The 15,540-nt window shown below is 37.1% G+C and overlaps 5 protein-coding genes across 6 annotated transcripts in view; 2 read left to right on the forward strand and 3 right to left on the reverse strand.

Annotated features, from left to right (window-relative positions):
• Positions 1–1,110, forward strand: part of LOC104757613 (protease 2-like) — a 10,779-nt gene extending 9,669 nt beyond the window's left edge. The window contains exons 10-13 of the mRNA XM_019239024.1: positions 32–140; positions 238–454; positions 543–733; positions 813–1,110. Coding sequence (XP_019094569.1) covers positions 32–140; positions 238–454; positions 543–733; positions 813–990 — 695 coding nt within the window. The 3' untranslated portion in view covers positions 991–1,110. The remainder of the gene's footprint in view (positions 1–31; positions 141–237; positions 455–542; positions 734–812) is intronic.
• Positions 1–4,453, reverse strand: part of LOC104745169 — a 9,087-nt gene extending 4,634 nt beyond the window's left edge. Inside the window, exon 1 of one of the 2 annotated variants that reach the window (XM_010466351.2) lies at positions 1,491–4,452. In XM_010466351.2, the coding sequence (XP_010464653.1) occupies positions 1,491–3,851 (2,361 nt within the window). In that variant the 5' untranslated portion in view covers positions 3,852–4,452. Of the gene's footprint in view, positions 1–1,086 lie in introns of those variants that run through there. The other variant, XM_010466359.2, reaches the window with a different exon arrangement.
• Positions 8,535–9,692, forward strand: LOC104745217 (dof zinc finger protein DOF5.8-like). Its single transcript, XM_010466413.2, has one exon. It carries the CDS (start codon positions 8,759–8,761, stop codon positions 9,437–9,439), a length of 681 nt encoding a protein of 226 aa, XP_010464715.1. The 5' UTR covers positions 8,535–8,758; the 3' UTR covers positions 9,440–9,692.
• On the reverse strand, positions 10,072–12,266 carry LOC104745225 (autophagy-related protein 101). Its single transcript, XM_010466425.2, has 7 exons — positions 12,082–12,266; positions 11,867–11,903; positions 11,431–11,516; positions 11,198–11,293; positions 10,811–10,976; positions 10,546–10,702; positions 10,072–10,362 (listed from the first exon to the last, which is right to left on the reverse strand). Exons 1-7 carry the CDS (start codon positions 12,112–12,114, stop codon positions 10,287–10,289), a joined length of 651 nt encoding a protein of 216 aa, XP_010464727.1. The 5' UTR covers positions 12,115–12,266; the 3' UTR covers positions 10,072–10,286.
• Positions 12,484–15,231, reverse strand: LOC104745236 (L-ascorbate oxidase homolog). Its single transcript, XM_010466435.2, has 7 exons — positions 14,946–15,231; positions 14,725–14,834; positions 14,108–14,475; positions 13,675–14,020; positions 13,231–13,593; positions 13,063–13,141; positions 12,484–12,980 (listed from the first exon to the last, which is right to left on the reverse strand). The coding sequence occupies exons 1-7, from the start codon at positions 15,111–15,113 to the stop codon at positions 12,777–12,779; spliced, it is 1,638 nt and encodes a 545-aa protein (XP_010464737.1). The 5' UTR covers positions 15,114–15,231; the 3' UTR covers positions 12,484–12,776.

The following is a 15,540-nucleotide window of genomic DNA, read 5'->3' on the forward strand; positions in this document are numbered from 1 at the left end:
AGAGCTCAGAAAGAGGAGAACCGAAAACCTGGTCTGCTTCATGTTCATGGTGCTTATGGTGAAATGCTTGATAAGAGATGGCGTAGTGAACTTAAAAGCCTCCTTGATCGTGGCTGGGTACTTGCATATGCAGACGTTAGGTCAGTACAATCTTTCTCTTCTCTGTTCATTTAGGCTTTCAACAGCAAGCAGCGAAAGGCTTCCTTCATGTATCCATTGTTCTCGGGTTTTTTCTAGAGGTGGAGGAGGGAAAGGAAAGAAGTGGCATCAAGACGGAAGAGGCACGAAGAAACTTAACTCCATAAAAGATTACATTCAATGTGCAAAGTTTCTTGTTGAGAACAATATAGTAGATGATAACAAGCTTGCTGGTTGGGGATACAGTGCGGGAGGACTCGTTGTTGCTTCAGCTATCAATCAATGCCCTGATCTCTTCCAAGCTGCGGTTCTAAAGGTACTCAGCAAACTGCAGGTTCATAAAAAGTTTGAGGCGTTGATTGATAAGGAAACCTTGTAATAGTCAATTGTTTCTTTTGTTTCAGGTTCCATTTCTTGATCCAACTCATACTCTAATCTATCCAATACTACCCTTAACGGCAGAGGATTACGAAGAGTTTGGATATCCAGGAGATATTGATGATTTTCATGCGATACGTGAATATTCACCTTATGACAACATTCCTAAGGATGTTCTCTATCCTGCTGTTTTAGTCACTTCCTCATTTAATACTCGGTAAGTATCCTTTCTTCTCAGTTTGTGATTTCTATTGATGTTTAAGATTGAAGAATGAGATTTCTATCGTTGTATTTAGATTTGGTGTATGGGAAGCTGCGAAATGGGTTGCAAGAGTTCGTGACACTACCTTCCATGACCCGAAACGCCCAGTCTTACTCAACTTGACGACTGACATTGTCGAAGAAAACCGGTTCTTGCAGACTAAGGAATCAGCGTTAGAGATTGCATTTCTCATAAAGATGATGGAATCTTGAAGATAAATTATCAATTTCAGATATAGGACAGCTTTAGATATTTTCTGTAGTTCTGAAATTTGGATATGAATCAATGAATTGTGTGACACAAAGATAGAAGACAGATGAACAGTTACAATATGCAGACATCTGAAATCGTGTCTGAGATCATCTCTGCTCAAATAACTTCCCAAAATCATACAAGAGAATGTTCTCAGATAATAACAGATAAGTACAGTAAAGGAAGTGTATGAAAAAAATTGTATCCCATTGCTCATGTCTTTTTAAGTTTCTGAAGAATCATCTTCTTCGATAACTGTTGGGAGTGTCCCCTGTTTAGCAAAACCTGGACTCAAGAACTTCGCCACAAAATTCCATAGTCTGTAAACATCTTCAAAGTCTGTCAAGAACCCAAGAGAAGCTGTGACAACCTCAACTCTTACGAACCCGTTGTTTTTTCCATCACAATCCACCGGTTTCCAAGAACTTGAATCTCCGCTTCGACTATCGATGATCTTTATGTGACTGAGGTAACCAATGCCTAGAGATATCCCTTCTCTCTCAGCAAGTTTCTGCACTATCTCAGGATGCACCATTCCACTTTTCAATTCCCTGACATTAAATGCCACAGAGGATCCGCGTTCGTATTTGATCTTGGGACCGTAAATCTGAACAAGATTCTTGTGCTCTCCATCTGAGTCTGATCTAGGCAGCCTTAACTGAAGCAGAGAGGTCACAAGCCAGTTAATGAGGTACCGAAGTCTCGAGGTGGTTTTGTTGAGACCTAACATGTTGACATGATCAATGTGCCTGCAAACGATCTCTGGTTCTCTTTGATCATCATCCCATTCTACTCCATTGCTTTCGTCTTCTTCTTCATCTTCATCCCCAAGACTGATCACAGAAGCTTCACCATGATCTACTGATCTAAACGATACTCTTCGTTTACTGGGATGTTCATCTTCATTCACAAGAAGTCTCCCACCATTATACTGACTCTTCTCCCTTCTACCTAACAGCCTAAATTCTCCTTCAGTTTCCCTTCTTATCGCACTCTCTTTGATTCCAGAGGTCGAACCATTTCCATTTGAGTTAGCAATTAGCTTACTGCTCCCTCCTTCTTCTTCGATCTCATTAACTCGCAACCGACTTGTCTCTATTTGATTCATTTCAGGTTTTTCTTCTTCTGAGACTTCTTCACCCACTTCTTGTGATACTGACAAAACAGCAGCATCGAAAGAGAGAACATGCCTTCCACCATTGCTGCCATTATTATTAGCCTTTGAGGCTGGTTTAGGCGAGATTCTTCGTTTGTGGTTTTGTGGAACCAGTAAAGGGCTCTTTTGCTTGTTCAGATGACCTGCATTATCAGAATCAGCAGGACTCTGACCCAAATCAATCCAGAGCGAGCTATCCGATGACTCGTCTTCGCTGAAAACTGGACTCTTAATCAATTCACCTACTGAGATACTCTCAGCTTCCTCAAACACAGTGCTTGTGTTATCTCTATCAGAACCAATTTCATGATCCATATCTGTCTCAAAGACATCCTGCACCTGAGCACAAGTATACGCACCAGAAAACGCGGGTAATTGAGTTCCCAAGGCTTTATTATCTCCATTGATAGCGATATCATTATCTTGAATCCCAGTCAAACCTTCCAAACCATCCATGGAGTCACTTAGATACAGAGGATACTCTGGTGTTATCTTCACTATTCCTGAACTCGTTTTCCCGGATTGACTCTGCAAGCAGCTAATCACAGATTTCTTAATCAACAAACAACCAAACCCAGTTGGATCATACCCAAACACACGATAAAACGAAGTGATAATAAAATCCGGTCGAAACAAAGACAGACCAAGCGAGTCCATGTCTTTAGGACCCAAAGCACCAGCATCAAGCAACACATGCCAATTGTTTTGCTGAGCCAATGCCATCCACTGGTAAGAATATTTAGAACCCGTGACCCTTGACTGAACAGGAAACACAAACAAACCAGTCGCTGAATCCTTCTTCCTCTTCTTCTTACTCAAAATCTCCTTCTTAAGATCCATTGAACACAGCCTAAGCGTAGGCCACTTAAACCAGGCGCTACCAACCTTTGCCCCTTTCTCCTTTGCGCACTGACCCATCCAACTAACGGATTGGCTCTCGTGATCAAACATAGTGAGAAGCTTCTTGTTAGTGTGAAACGGATAAGACTCAGCAAGCAACTTGAACGCAGAGCCTCTACTAACAGTGAAGACAAGACCATACTCATTCTCAGGGATGTTCAAGTAATCCATGATCCTAATCTTGATATCATGTTCAATAGAACCTTTCTCAGCACCACCGTGGATAGCATGATTGCTAAGATTGGCACTAATCTCAGACAAACTAAAAGTGCAAGTGTCCCAGTAATGAACCGTCTGAAGATAAGAGAACAACCCAAATCCACAATAGTCAAGACATACCTTTGGTAACGATAAGTGAAAATACTCATCGTTCCTCAGTTGATCAACTTTCTCAGAAGATCTATACTTTGGATACATGGTGAGAAACATGTCAAGTGCTTCTTCGAGCTGAGGCAAAGTGTCTTCAGATTCAAACGCTCTTTGAGCAGCGAGTGATGTAGCACGCAAGAACTCGCGTTGAGCGTTGAGTCTAGCGAGTGATCTTGACCGTCCAAGGGTTTGATCTTGAGACTCGTCTTCTTCGTCATCAATGTCTTGAGATTTGACGAGTAAGCCATCTTCTGAAGCTTGTTCGAGAGCTTCCCTGAGCTTAGATTCATGGAGTTTCCGTTGAGTCACATCTCGATTACTACTACTACTGCTCTTCTTGTCCAATACGAGAGCAGCAGCACAGTGATAAATTGGCTTCCAAAGTGAGATATGCATCAAAAATCCCTAAAATTGGAATTCAAAGTTTGGGTTTTTAACTGAAACCCTAATTAAGGATTTCAGTAATCAAAAGGGGGAAGAAAATTAAAAGGTACCAAATTTAGAAACCTCGGATCATAAGAAACAGTCAAAACCCAATTGGGCTTACGAAATGAGAGGAGGAGAAAATAGAAAACAAATCGAAATCTCACAGATCAGGTAATAAAAATCAAAACTTTGAATGAAATTGAAAATAACCCAGAAGAGAAGAGATATGATGAAAACAAAAACAAGAAAAGTCAAAAGCTTTGTCCCATCTTGAACAGACAAACGACGAAGCCAAAGACTATACTCAAATCCCCAAAAAGAGAAGCTTCATGTGTTCTTCTTCTTCTCCAGTCTCCACAACGTTATTATGCTCTCTCTCTCTCTCTACTTTCACATCAAAAACGAAACAATACAGAGAAAATTTTGGAGCGTCTGTTTGTATAATTTGTTTATGTCTCTCGTCGTTTGATAATGACGAAAATAGTGACTAAAAATGCCATTTGACTTTTATTATATAGTATATAAACAGAGAGAGTATCAATCAAGGTGCCTAATCTTTGCTGTTACTTGCTGTTCCAATTCCAAAATATCATTTTTTTTTTTTCTTTCTTCTTTTTCTTCAATATTATTATTTAATCAAATCAAATTCAATCCACGCAAACATAACATTAATATTTTGAAATTATTAGTTCAATTNTTTTTTTTTTTTTTTTTTTTGTCAAAATTTTCTTTGATATCTTTTTGTTTGGTATTTTATTTTGGGACCCATGATGAAAGCTTATTTCTTTTGCTCTTTTTATCTTTACTGTTTTTTTCTCCATTGTTTTGAAGTTCTTTTTTTTTTTTTAGCTGGCTCTCTCTATCCAACTAACCAAAAGATCCTCCACCCTTTTCTTTTTATTTTTATTTTTATATTTTTGAAGCTAATTTCTCTTTTATCTTTCTTCTTTTACACCTCAAACAGAGAAATATTCAAAATCGTTTGACAATTTATACTAGTTTTTACTTTTTTTTTTTCTCAATAGTTTGGTAATCAACTTATACATTTATGAGCAAATATATTCACCTAGTTATTATTACTAATAATATGTATGTCGTTTGTTTGTGTGTGTTGAAAATATTGGATTTTAACTTAGCTGTGTGTTGTTGACAAAAAGAACTTTAGTTGTTTTTTTTACTACATGGAAAGGTAATTGTAAAAATTAGCGGTTGAGGGGTTTTTTTTTTTTTCCTTTTATTCCAAGTGAACTTGATATTTTTTTATTTTTGTTTCTCTGAAAAGAACTATAAATACGTAATTCGTCTGCATCACCCAATCTGTTTCTACATCTGTCTGAAACGGTTTTGAACAAGTAAATAATAAATATCCTAATTTATGATCCAACCTACATAAATATCCTAATTTATGATCCAACCTACGCATTTATTGGTTGTTGTTGTTATAACAACACAACATTTGGCTCATAAAAGTGTCCAACATTATAAATAAATTTAACTACTACTACTACTACTTTATTTAAAAATCAAAATTAAATATATTAGTTGGTGTGATGTGGGGGCTCAACAATTGTGTAATTTAATATCGGTAACTAGTACGATAAGTTATATAACATGTGGATCCACACACATACTATATTAGAAAAAGAAAGTAAAAAAAATTATCATACTGTTATTATTGTATATTCAGTATTTGGCCTCCTAGTAAGATATTAAGAATCATCAAATTATATAGTTCAGTAATCAGTAGCTCTTATATTTTCATAATTTAGAATAGGTAGATATTAAGTTTTGTAACGTGCACGTTATGGATAACTTGTATATTTATTACAAATATGAAATTCAGAATAGATAAATTAATGTAGAAATGAAGGCAAAGGACAAACGTGCATTCGATTGTTATAAGCTTAATTATATAGATAGGATTAGGAAGGAGACCTTGCTTAATGGTATCAAATCCAAAAATGCTTACTCATGCAATGATTAGTCAACTATCTATCTATATACTATATTACATATTCACCCTTGATTAAATCATTTTATTTTGACTACTCAAACTTTTTTTTCATAAAGTGGCTTTCTCATAATTTTTCTAAATTAGACAAGTTTGAAATTTCCTTTTGACTGTAGGGTGCATAGTTATAAACACATACATAGAGAGATAAACGAAAGAACTTAACTGATGGGAATGTGACGTTCACTTCTCCGACCGTGGAAATAAAACAACGGTAGTGGAGACGCACGTCGCACCCAATTTCATAATAGTATACAAAGTGATATGATATCTTTTGGGCACATTTATTCTTGTAGTGAAAATTTCAATCATATCTCTTTCAAAAATTCCCTGCTATCTTAAACTATGATAGTTTTGAGCTCAAGTTTTGCCGCTAATTTGAAATCTTAAAGTTTTACAATACCCAAAGTTTCTAACACTATTTTTGACTATCCAATTTTACCCACTTGAACTGTTTATTAAACAAGTCAATATTTTGAAAGATCTTTCGTTCCAAAAATAGATCATTATATCTTCATCATATTTGTTGCAACAATGCAAATAAATATGGAGATGATTTGCATTTGGACTACGTATATAGTTCCCTTACTCTTGGTCCCCATATAATCTTCTATTTTTTCTCCAACAACTTCGAAAGTCATAAACAAAACCCTAGAGTTTGTATATATTAGTATTATTATTATTTCGTTGTTAATGTGTTTTTTGTTTGTAATTATTGTTTCCTTTTTTGCCTTGTAATTATTGTTTCAAATTTATTTATCCTCGAATATTCAATTTATTGGTACCTTTTACTATTATGATGATGACCAAGTTTTCACTTTTGAATTGGGACACAGATCGTGGTTTAGATGACCATGCATCAATAAAGTTATATTCAGCTTTGAATATTTTTCATAATGGGATGTTTGGTGAAACATGCACCAACAAAACATAAAAAAGCCATATAATTAGGGCCTTAAAATAAAGAACGATTATTGCATGATTTCTTTACACTGTCATGTCAGATTGCATATCATTTTCATACAATTATAGGGATCAGTTCTCAAACAAAAAAAAAGAAAGAGGATAACTAGCCCAACAATGTTATTTACGTTTTTTGCCTCGTAAGTTTGCAATAATTCGGTTTTTGTATTGGAGGGTGTCTCACATCCACATCTAAATACCAAAAACACAAATCTCATTTGTAAGGCCCATGGTCCATAAGTCGCATACATCTTTAAAAGAAAATAGGCCCATTAGAAATACGGACGGAATGACGAAAACACCTCCTTGGAAGGAAACAAAGAAAGAGAGTACTCTCAGACTAAAAGGAGAGGAAAAGGACAAAAAGAATGGGATAAAGAAAGAGATGAGTGTCAGAATTTGACCAGATTAGACCGGTCGGTACAACAGAGTAAGGACGGCTCTGAACCAGTGTAGACTACGTCTTGGGCACATACTTCTCACATGTCTCTCTCTCTCTCTCTCAAATGTTGGATGCTTTTTGGTGTGAAAGGGAGTGAAGATTTGCATGCTTCTTAATTCTTTAGCTCTCCGTATACACTCTTTTTACCCGACAGCCTTCGCTTCTGTCTCTTCACAAAACGAATCTCTTCTGTCTCTTTTGACCGTTTTAGCCTCCCAATTTTACATTTACAACCCTCTTCTTTCGTTTGGATTTGTCTATTTCTCTTTCTCTCTCTATATCTTAAAGATACATTTGTCTTGTTTCCCCAAGATCATGTTTAGTCAGAACGATTATTGTTACTCCTGTCTACTTGGTCTTCTTGTCTAGTTTNTTTTTTTTTTTTTTTTTTTTTTACTTTTTATAGCTCCTAAACAAGATAAGGTTTAAATGGCAAAACATAGCATATAAAATAAAAGAAAACTTGGGTTTTGTAACATGCATAAGATTAGACCATAACACGTAACATTGATAATTTAAGTTGGTCTAATAAACATACTGTGATTTATAACTTTTAGTTAGTGTTGTTTCTAAGGTCCTGAACGCATTGACTCTCGTATAGTAATTGATAGAGCACATCTACACACACCATAAATCTCTTAGGTCCATATAATGGAGTAGTAATTTTTTTTTTCTTTTGGGGAAAAGATGACACAACTTAATAACCATCTTAAATAAGGAAATTAGGCTAGTTATTATAGCCATAAATAAACCCTTAACACTTAACAGTATAATGGTTGAATTATAGGGAACTGCTTTACATCGATAAGCTCAATAGCCTCTCCCACAATTTGCCTATTGTTGCCTACTCTCTTCACTCTTCATTTCCCGTAGACACGTCCTTTTGACAGACGTTATTTTTACCATATTTTTTTTATTTAAAACTAATGTCATCATCCCACTGTTGTTTGTTTGTTTCAACTCATAATAACTCGGAAGTACTAGCTAACAACAAAATCAAAACTTAATTTACTTTAATAGGGTTTTCTAGTGACGCACGAAGCATTTCTGATAATCATGCAAATAATGTCTTACTCTTTACTTAAATCGCTTATAATGCCAAACAAAAACGTGCGACAAATTATGGATTGAGGAGATTAGATGTTTTGTTTGTTTATCCATAATTTTCAAAACAGAAACTCTTGAAAACAGAGCCACCTACGTACAGTATAACAAAGCGAGAGAGAGAGAGAGAGAGAGAGAGAGAGAGAGAGAGAGAGAGAGAGAGAGAGCATATCTCTTTCTATGTTCACAATAAACCCAACACACTCTGTCAAAAAGCTTCACTCTCTTCTCCTTCCCCATCTCTCTCTCTTCTCCATAAAAGGAACCTCTTAACTCTCAGAAAGTTCCAAAACCTCTAACACTTCTAAGCTTCAAAAACTCTCAACGTTTTCAGCGAATTACCTACCTCTCTTCAACATGCCTTCTGAGTTCAGCGAATCTCGTCGGATTTCTAAGATTCCTCACGGCGGAGCAACAGTTGCGACTCCGGTGGATCAGCAAGAGCAGCTTCCTTGTCCTCGCTGTGACTCAACCAACACCAAGTTCTGTTACTACAACAACTACAATTTCTCACAGCCTCGTCATTTCTGCAAGTCTTGTCGTCGTTACTGGACTCATGGAGGTACTCTCCGTGACATTCCCGTCGGTGGTGTTTCCCGGAAAAGCTCAAAACGTTCCCGGACTTGCTCCTCCTCCGCCGCTAACACCACCGTTGTGGGAAGCCGGAACTTTCCGTTACAAGCGACGCCTGTTCTTTTCCCTCAGTCTTCTTCCAACGGCGGTTGCACCGCGGCCAAAGGAAGTTCGTCGTCGCTCTACGGCGGTTTCAACTCTTTGCTCCACTACAACGCCGCTGTAAGCAGAAATGGGCCTGGTGGTGGGTTTAACGGGCCAGACGGGTTCGGTCTTGGGCTTGGTCACGGGTCGTATTTCGACGGCGTCAGATTCGGGCAAGGAATAACGACGGTCTGGCCGTTTTCAACTGGCGCTACTGATGCTGCAACCACTACAAGCCACGTGACTCAAATACCCGCCACGTGGCAGTTCGAAGGTCCAGAGAGCAAAGTCGGGTTCGTGTCTGGAGACTACATAGCGTGAGCAGCTCTCTACCTTAGTCAGCTTCTCTATTTCAATCTCTTCTTCTTTTGGCTTCTCTACCCTAACTTTTAAGTTTTAGTGCTCTCTAGTAGTGAATTTGGTTCTTATTTAGTTAGGTCACTTGTGAACGAATCTACAAAATCAGAGAAACGTTTGTTTGTTTTTGGCTCTAATTAATGTCAGTTTCAACTCTGGAAATCTTGGAAAACAGAACAGTCTAGTTTTTATAAAATGCTTCTCCGAATTTATATTAGTTGCTACATTGCGTATACAGAGGCAAATAAAAGATAATGAGGGCGATTACTATTAGACTCGTACATATCGAGCAGTTATGGATGTAGCAAATGCTCTAGCCTTGGCCGGAACAAGACTTGACACAACCAAAACATAGATTTCAATTAATAGAGAACAATTTTGTGGATATAATCATAGATAAGTATGCTATAAAGCTAGAGATATATCTTGAAAGTACTTTTGAGAATGTTCTTCCTAAAGATCACCAAAAACAGAGAGAAGATAAGTTCAAAGATATGTTATATATAGTTTATAATCATCATCATCATCTTAACCAAACTACACAAAAAAAAAAACAGAGAAAACAAGACGTTTTGCCTCGGATAAGGCAAAGAAGGTTGAGAAGAAATATCTGTAACATGAAACAACGCATCACTTATTCACAATAAATATCTGTAACATAGATAACGCAAAGAAGGTTGAGAATAAAAGGCAAAGGCAAGTGTTGAGTATATTATATATGTACACAGAGAAATGCAACTAGAAACGTGGTGATTGGAGTTAGGCTGAACCAAGAAACATCATATGTACCTAAGTTGAGTAGAAAATGGAATTAGCCGAGCATCGACGGATGGCCACTGTGGAGTATCCTCTTGAACATATCCATCCCAAAGGCTGAGTCCGATGAGCTGAAACAAAACATAACTCAATTCAACAGTTTGACAACAAATAATCATGAAAATTCTTCATTCCTTTATGTTCGTGGGGATCACTGAACCTGAGGATAAGTCTTAACTGTCCATCGAGACATGATCTATAAGCACAATGTCTAGAAAATAGTTTGATATGTGAATAATTAGAGACTGACATACCTTGGGATAGTGATCTCAAAAGGGCAGTAGATTACACCATCGTTAATGGGAGGAACATGGTCCTTCTTCTCATTCACGAATTTTATGATTTGGAATAAGACTTCTTGAAGGGATTGCTCAAGCAGTGTCCTACGAGAACTTCTCTCCTCAGACGCCTCTACAGTTATTGGATTAGAACATGACAATCACTTCCCACTCTAATAGGCAAAAAAAGAAGGGTAGTAATTTTAGGAGATGAGAGGGTTGTAAATTTCATCAATCTTACCTCCAGGGTCCATAACTAGTTTAGAATGGTGGGACTTGCCGACAGGAGCCTTAGTGGGCTGAAGCACATTAAGATTGATGTACCATTGTTCCCAGTACAACCGTTCGATTTTGTTGGTGAACCAAGACGGCTGTTTGCTTTTGACTTCATAAAATGATAGACATATCTTGGCAATGACACAAAAAGAAGAAGAAGAAGAAGAAGAAGAGATCATTAACAGCCACAAAGGGATGGAAATAATGAAAAGGATTATAGACAATCACATAAATAATATATGATAAGCAACAACAACCCAATATGCTGCAGAAACGTTCAATTCTTTGCCTGAGCAGGTATGAAATATGAGGTTCAGTTATAATAGAATGAATATCTGCAATCTGAATGTACCTGACTTTTCTTGTTTGGGTGTTTCTCAATCCAGCTAATGAATTGGTCAATCTTTTCATCAATTTTCTTCTCCACTTCGATTTCACCGCATTGCACCTGTGACATATGGGGGAAAAAGAAAAGAAAATGTGGCCAACATCAAAACCAAAGCATACTCACCATTTGGTGAAAACATCTCTTTGTGTAGTATAATTACAAAACCATAGAGGAGAGAAAGAAAATGAAAATCTTACGTAGGTAATCTCAAAAAGCTCCAAATCAATATCTTTAGGGCGGATAAGACCAAGCGCACGATGAAAGACAATGGTATGTAGAATGCCTGCAACAACAAAATTACACCTTCTCAGATTCAAAAGTTTTCACAAATAAGTAAATCACACTACAGAACTGAAAACAAGACAAAAGACAAATCCACAAACCAAATCAGACAACAAATTACTCGCATCTTCAAATTTGTACTCAAGCTAAGAAAGATACCACAGATTTATGTACAGTGTTCTCCTAAAACTCCCAATTCAAACCAATGTCTACAGGTTTAAGCCCTAGAAAGACCTAATCTGGGATCTTAAACTGAAACGATTGTTTAAACCACTAAGATCTGATGTTTGTTTGTTTCTATACTAAAAACAAACGAAACGAAACTGGATACAGAAGAAGAAGAAGACTTACAGCGCAAAACTTCGCGTATCTCGAAGGATTCCACTTCCTGCGAGAAAAATAACCAAATCAAACCAACCAAATCGACACAAAACCCTTACGATATAGCGAAAAACCACCAAACAAATCCAGATATAGAAACACGGACTCGATGACTACAACGATTGACTGATTTTTTTTTTTTAAGCAAACTAAAAAAAAAAAAATAAGAAGAAGGAAAGTTTTACCAGTTCCTTAAGCTGACAAACTTCGCAATTCATGTTCACCGAAGCAAAACTCAGAGTACGAGAGAGAGAGAGAGAAGCTTCCGATTTCTATAAGATTTCTTCTATCTGATCGTTTTGGTTGAAACTTGGAAGAAACAAACTGAGAGAGAAGGAAGAAGAATCCCCTTTTTTCCTCGCCGATTTGATTCAGCAACAAACTGTTGGACTTTTTACTTAACTTTCTTTAAACTCGTATTGGGCTTTATTAGGCCCATTCTCAACATAGAGTAATTTTAAGCCCTGTTAAGACTCCACCAGATACTGTATATATACTTCATCAATTCAACATCAATGGTTAAAAACTTAAAAAGTGCTACTATCTTCTCTAGTTACCATGACATTAGTTGTAGTTTCAGGTTTATATACTCAGAAACAGCTTTTATTATATTATTACAAGAGATTGTAGTAATCTAGAAAGAACACTTCAATAGAATTGTTCACAAGACTTGTCTTTGAAACTCCAATCTGAAGAAACCTACGAATGACCCATAGCTTTCCTTTTTCTCTGTGTTTTACTACATATACGTAAATAGCCACACTAGCCATACTCTCATGACCAGGACTGAAGAACAAACCCAAAAAAACCTCAACCAAATTGAATCAAATAAACCTTTTAACAATTAACTTTTAAAGTAAAAGAACAAGAGGATCTCTCTCTAAGGGTGTCGTCCAACAGCTTTGCCACAGAGTTGAAGATTATCAGGAGGGTTGTATTCATTTGCAAGACTCTGTACTGGATTCCATACTCTCATATAAAACTGTTGTCCCGAGTATTGTCTTTCCCATATCGCTGATCTCATATTCCACATCCCTTGATTGTCCAATGACACCAAGATCGCTGTCCAAGAGTTTGGGTAGACCTACACATTTATATGCCCAAGAATCACATCAAGAACACAAACAAATCAAGACTCTTTTTCTATGTTTTAACGATGTTGATACCTGAGTTGTGTGTCGTGTAAGACCATCAACAAGATTGTAGAGTGATCTTTTTGCAGGTGTCCATTGTCCAGAACCAAACCTATATTCATAAGAGAGAGAAACGTTAGCAAGAATCTAACTAACTTGAGTTAGAAGTTACAAGAGCGGCAGTGCAGGAAGAAGACTCACCCAACGACCCAGAAGTCATAACCGTCAAGATGCCAAGACTGCATTGATTTCTCATTGTTCTGAAACACAATTTCAAGGAAATCATGCAGAGATGTTTGCACAACTGATGTTGCAACAGTTGGAGGAGAGTTAGAAGGAACGTTTTGAATGGCGTTAGTGAAAACACCAGAGATGCCAAAGTGATCAGCGAGTTTAAGAGGCGTCTCCGAGTTCACATAAGAGACTCCATTCACTGCATATCTTTGCTTTCCGTTAATCAAAGGAGCTGAATTAGCGAAAACAAACGACTTCGTTGGAGTGATTTTTCCATAGTGGAATGATCCTTGAGGGTTTGGTCTTGCTGCATTTGCTGTTAAGTTCCACCTGAAATCCCAAAGTAAAGACCATCATGATCTAATTCTTCACATCAAACAATCCAACGTTCTTTGTAAGTGCTCTTTGTACCTGAATGTTCTGGCTTGTCTCATGGACCAAACAAGCTCTCCAGGTGGAAGAGCAGGGGGATCACCAGAAGCTGGGACATGAGAGTTCGAGTAACGCAACAAACCCATAACAGAAAGTTTGCTTCTTATAAACCGGCTGCTTGCAGCCATGTAATAATCTTTAGGAGATTGGTTTAAAGTCACAAGAACAGCTAGAGACTGGCCAACATGAATGTCAAGAGAATCATAATCAGTTTGAATAACATGAGAGCCTTCAACTTCAACTACTTTCATAGTATGTCCTTGGATTCTGAAATTGAAAGTGCTTGATAACCCAACATTGGAGATTCTTAACATGTAAGTCTTCCCTGAAATATTAAAACCATAAGACACAACACAATAAGTAAAACAAACAGAACCAATTCACATTGGAAGCTGAGGGATTTAAAACTCACCTTGGTCGCCTGAAAATGTGGTTTGAGTTTGTCCATTAATGAGCATCCCATCAGGGAATGGAAGAACACCACCAGAATCCAAACGTTGCTGAAGCGTTTTGTGGTTGGTTTTGAACCAATCACCAACGAGTAAAGTGAAATCCGCGGTTGGGATAGGGTAAGGAATTGGGATACCAGGTCTTGCATAGACATTGATGGCTCCGAATCCACCGGCGGCTTTGTGAAAAGCGGTTGAAGGGAAGTAATTGAAAGTTCCAATCTGATCTTTGGTTTGGAATTTGTAAGTGAAGTTTGAGTTTGGTGGGATCGGACAGTTTGTTCCCAAGACACCATCTTGCCATGAGTTCTTCCTCTGTTTAATCCCATTCCTAAATCGAAACAGATCAAATACATTAAAACATGAAAACCCTACATTGATCAATAAAGTTTCACCTTTATCGAGTTTAAACACAAAAGATTAAACCTTTTAGAGGATTAAGGGAAGCCTAACATAAGTTGACACATTAATCAACTCGGTTACACAAAACAGAGGATTTTTTTTTGTTTGGGAAGCATGTGAAAATGATAAAGTTCAAATCTTTAGGTTTTTTTGAAATTAAAAAAACAGGGGAAATTACCAGGTTAAGAGGAAAGGCTGGTCAAGTTTGTTGATGAGGTTGAGGATGATGTTGTCATTGGTCACAACATCAAGCTTTGGACCAGGAAACTGACCATTGATGAGAATAACCTAAAGAGTTAAAAAGTTTCATCAGTATATCAAACAAAAAATGAGATTTAGACTTTCCGTAAATAGAAACTGTTGTTCTTGTCTTTGACAAAAAAAATGGAACTGTTGTACCTGTTGAGGAACACCAAGAGGAGAGATAATGCCATAAGTAGCAGTCCAAGTGTAGAACTTGTAAGGGCTTTCTCCTTTGACTATAACCAAACTGCTCAAAAGAGTCAAAGCTCCAAGGAGAAGAAGAAGATGAAGCAAGGATGTTGTTTTTCTTGATGCCATTTTCATGGCTTCCTAAAAAAAATGATACAGACAAGAGAATGAAGAGAGACTATGATGTATAAAAATGCAATTAGATAGCGAAAGTTAAGGGTGACATAAGTATGTGAGAGAAAAAAAGAGTCACAAAGGTGGTTCTAATCAATGACCAGTGAAGATCTCGAGTGAGTTTTTTTTTTATTTCCTTTTGTCGCGTTAGGTCAAATAAATTAAAATTCAACTTCTCCCTCATTAATCAAGTTTTCAACAACTTTTTACACCCTTAAGATTTCTAAACACAGATTTAAAATCTTATTACACATTTGTCGGCAATGTCATTCACATTTTGAAGATGCTGGTCTGGTCTAGTTTGTTGTAAAAATGTGTAACTACTTGTAAATTAAGTTGTTAATGTGAAAAAGGGGTGTAGACGTGTAGTGGATAATGCCGTGGTGGT

The sequence above is a fragment of the Camelina sativa genome, chromosome 2 (genome assembly GCF_000633955.1).
Source record: "Camelina sativa cultivar DH55 chromosome 2, Cs, whole genome shotgun sequence".
Lineage (NCBI taxonomy): Eukaryota > Viridiplantae > Streptophyta > Magnoliopsida > Brassicales > Brassicaceae > Camelina > Camelina sativa.

Excerpts from the sequence above, each read along its gene's own strand:
- LOC104745217 (XM_010466413.2), top strand. The coding sequence starts at position 8,759 with ATGCCTTCTGAGTTCAGCGAATCTCGTCGGATTTCTAAGATTCCTCAC.
- LOC104745225 (XM_010466425.2), bottom strand. The coding sequence starts at position 12,114 with ATGAATTGCGAAGTTTGTCAGCTTAAGGAACTG. Across the intron at positions 10,977-11,197 it reads ACCCAAACAAGAAAAGTCAG|ATATGTCTATCATTTTATGA; the intron begins GTACATTCAGAT and ends GTCATTGCCAAG. Across the intron at positions 10,363-10,545 it reads TTTGAGATCACTATCCCAAG|CTCATCGGACTCAGCCTTTG; the intron begins GTATGTCAGTCT and ends GTTTTGTTTCAG.
- LOC104745236 (XM_010466435.2), bottom strand. The coding sequence starts at position 15,113 with ATGAAAATGGCATCAAGAAAAACAACATCCTTGCTTCATCTTCTTCTT. Across the intron at positions 14,476-14,724 it reads CAGCCTTTCCTCTTAACCTG|GAATGGGATTAAACAGAGGA; the intron begins GTAATTTCCCCT and ends GTTTCGATTTAG. Across the intron at positions 13,142-13,230 it reads TATGACTTCTGGGTCGTTGG|GTTTGGTTCTGGACAATGGA; the intron begins GTGAGTCTTCTT and ends TTATGAATATAG.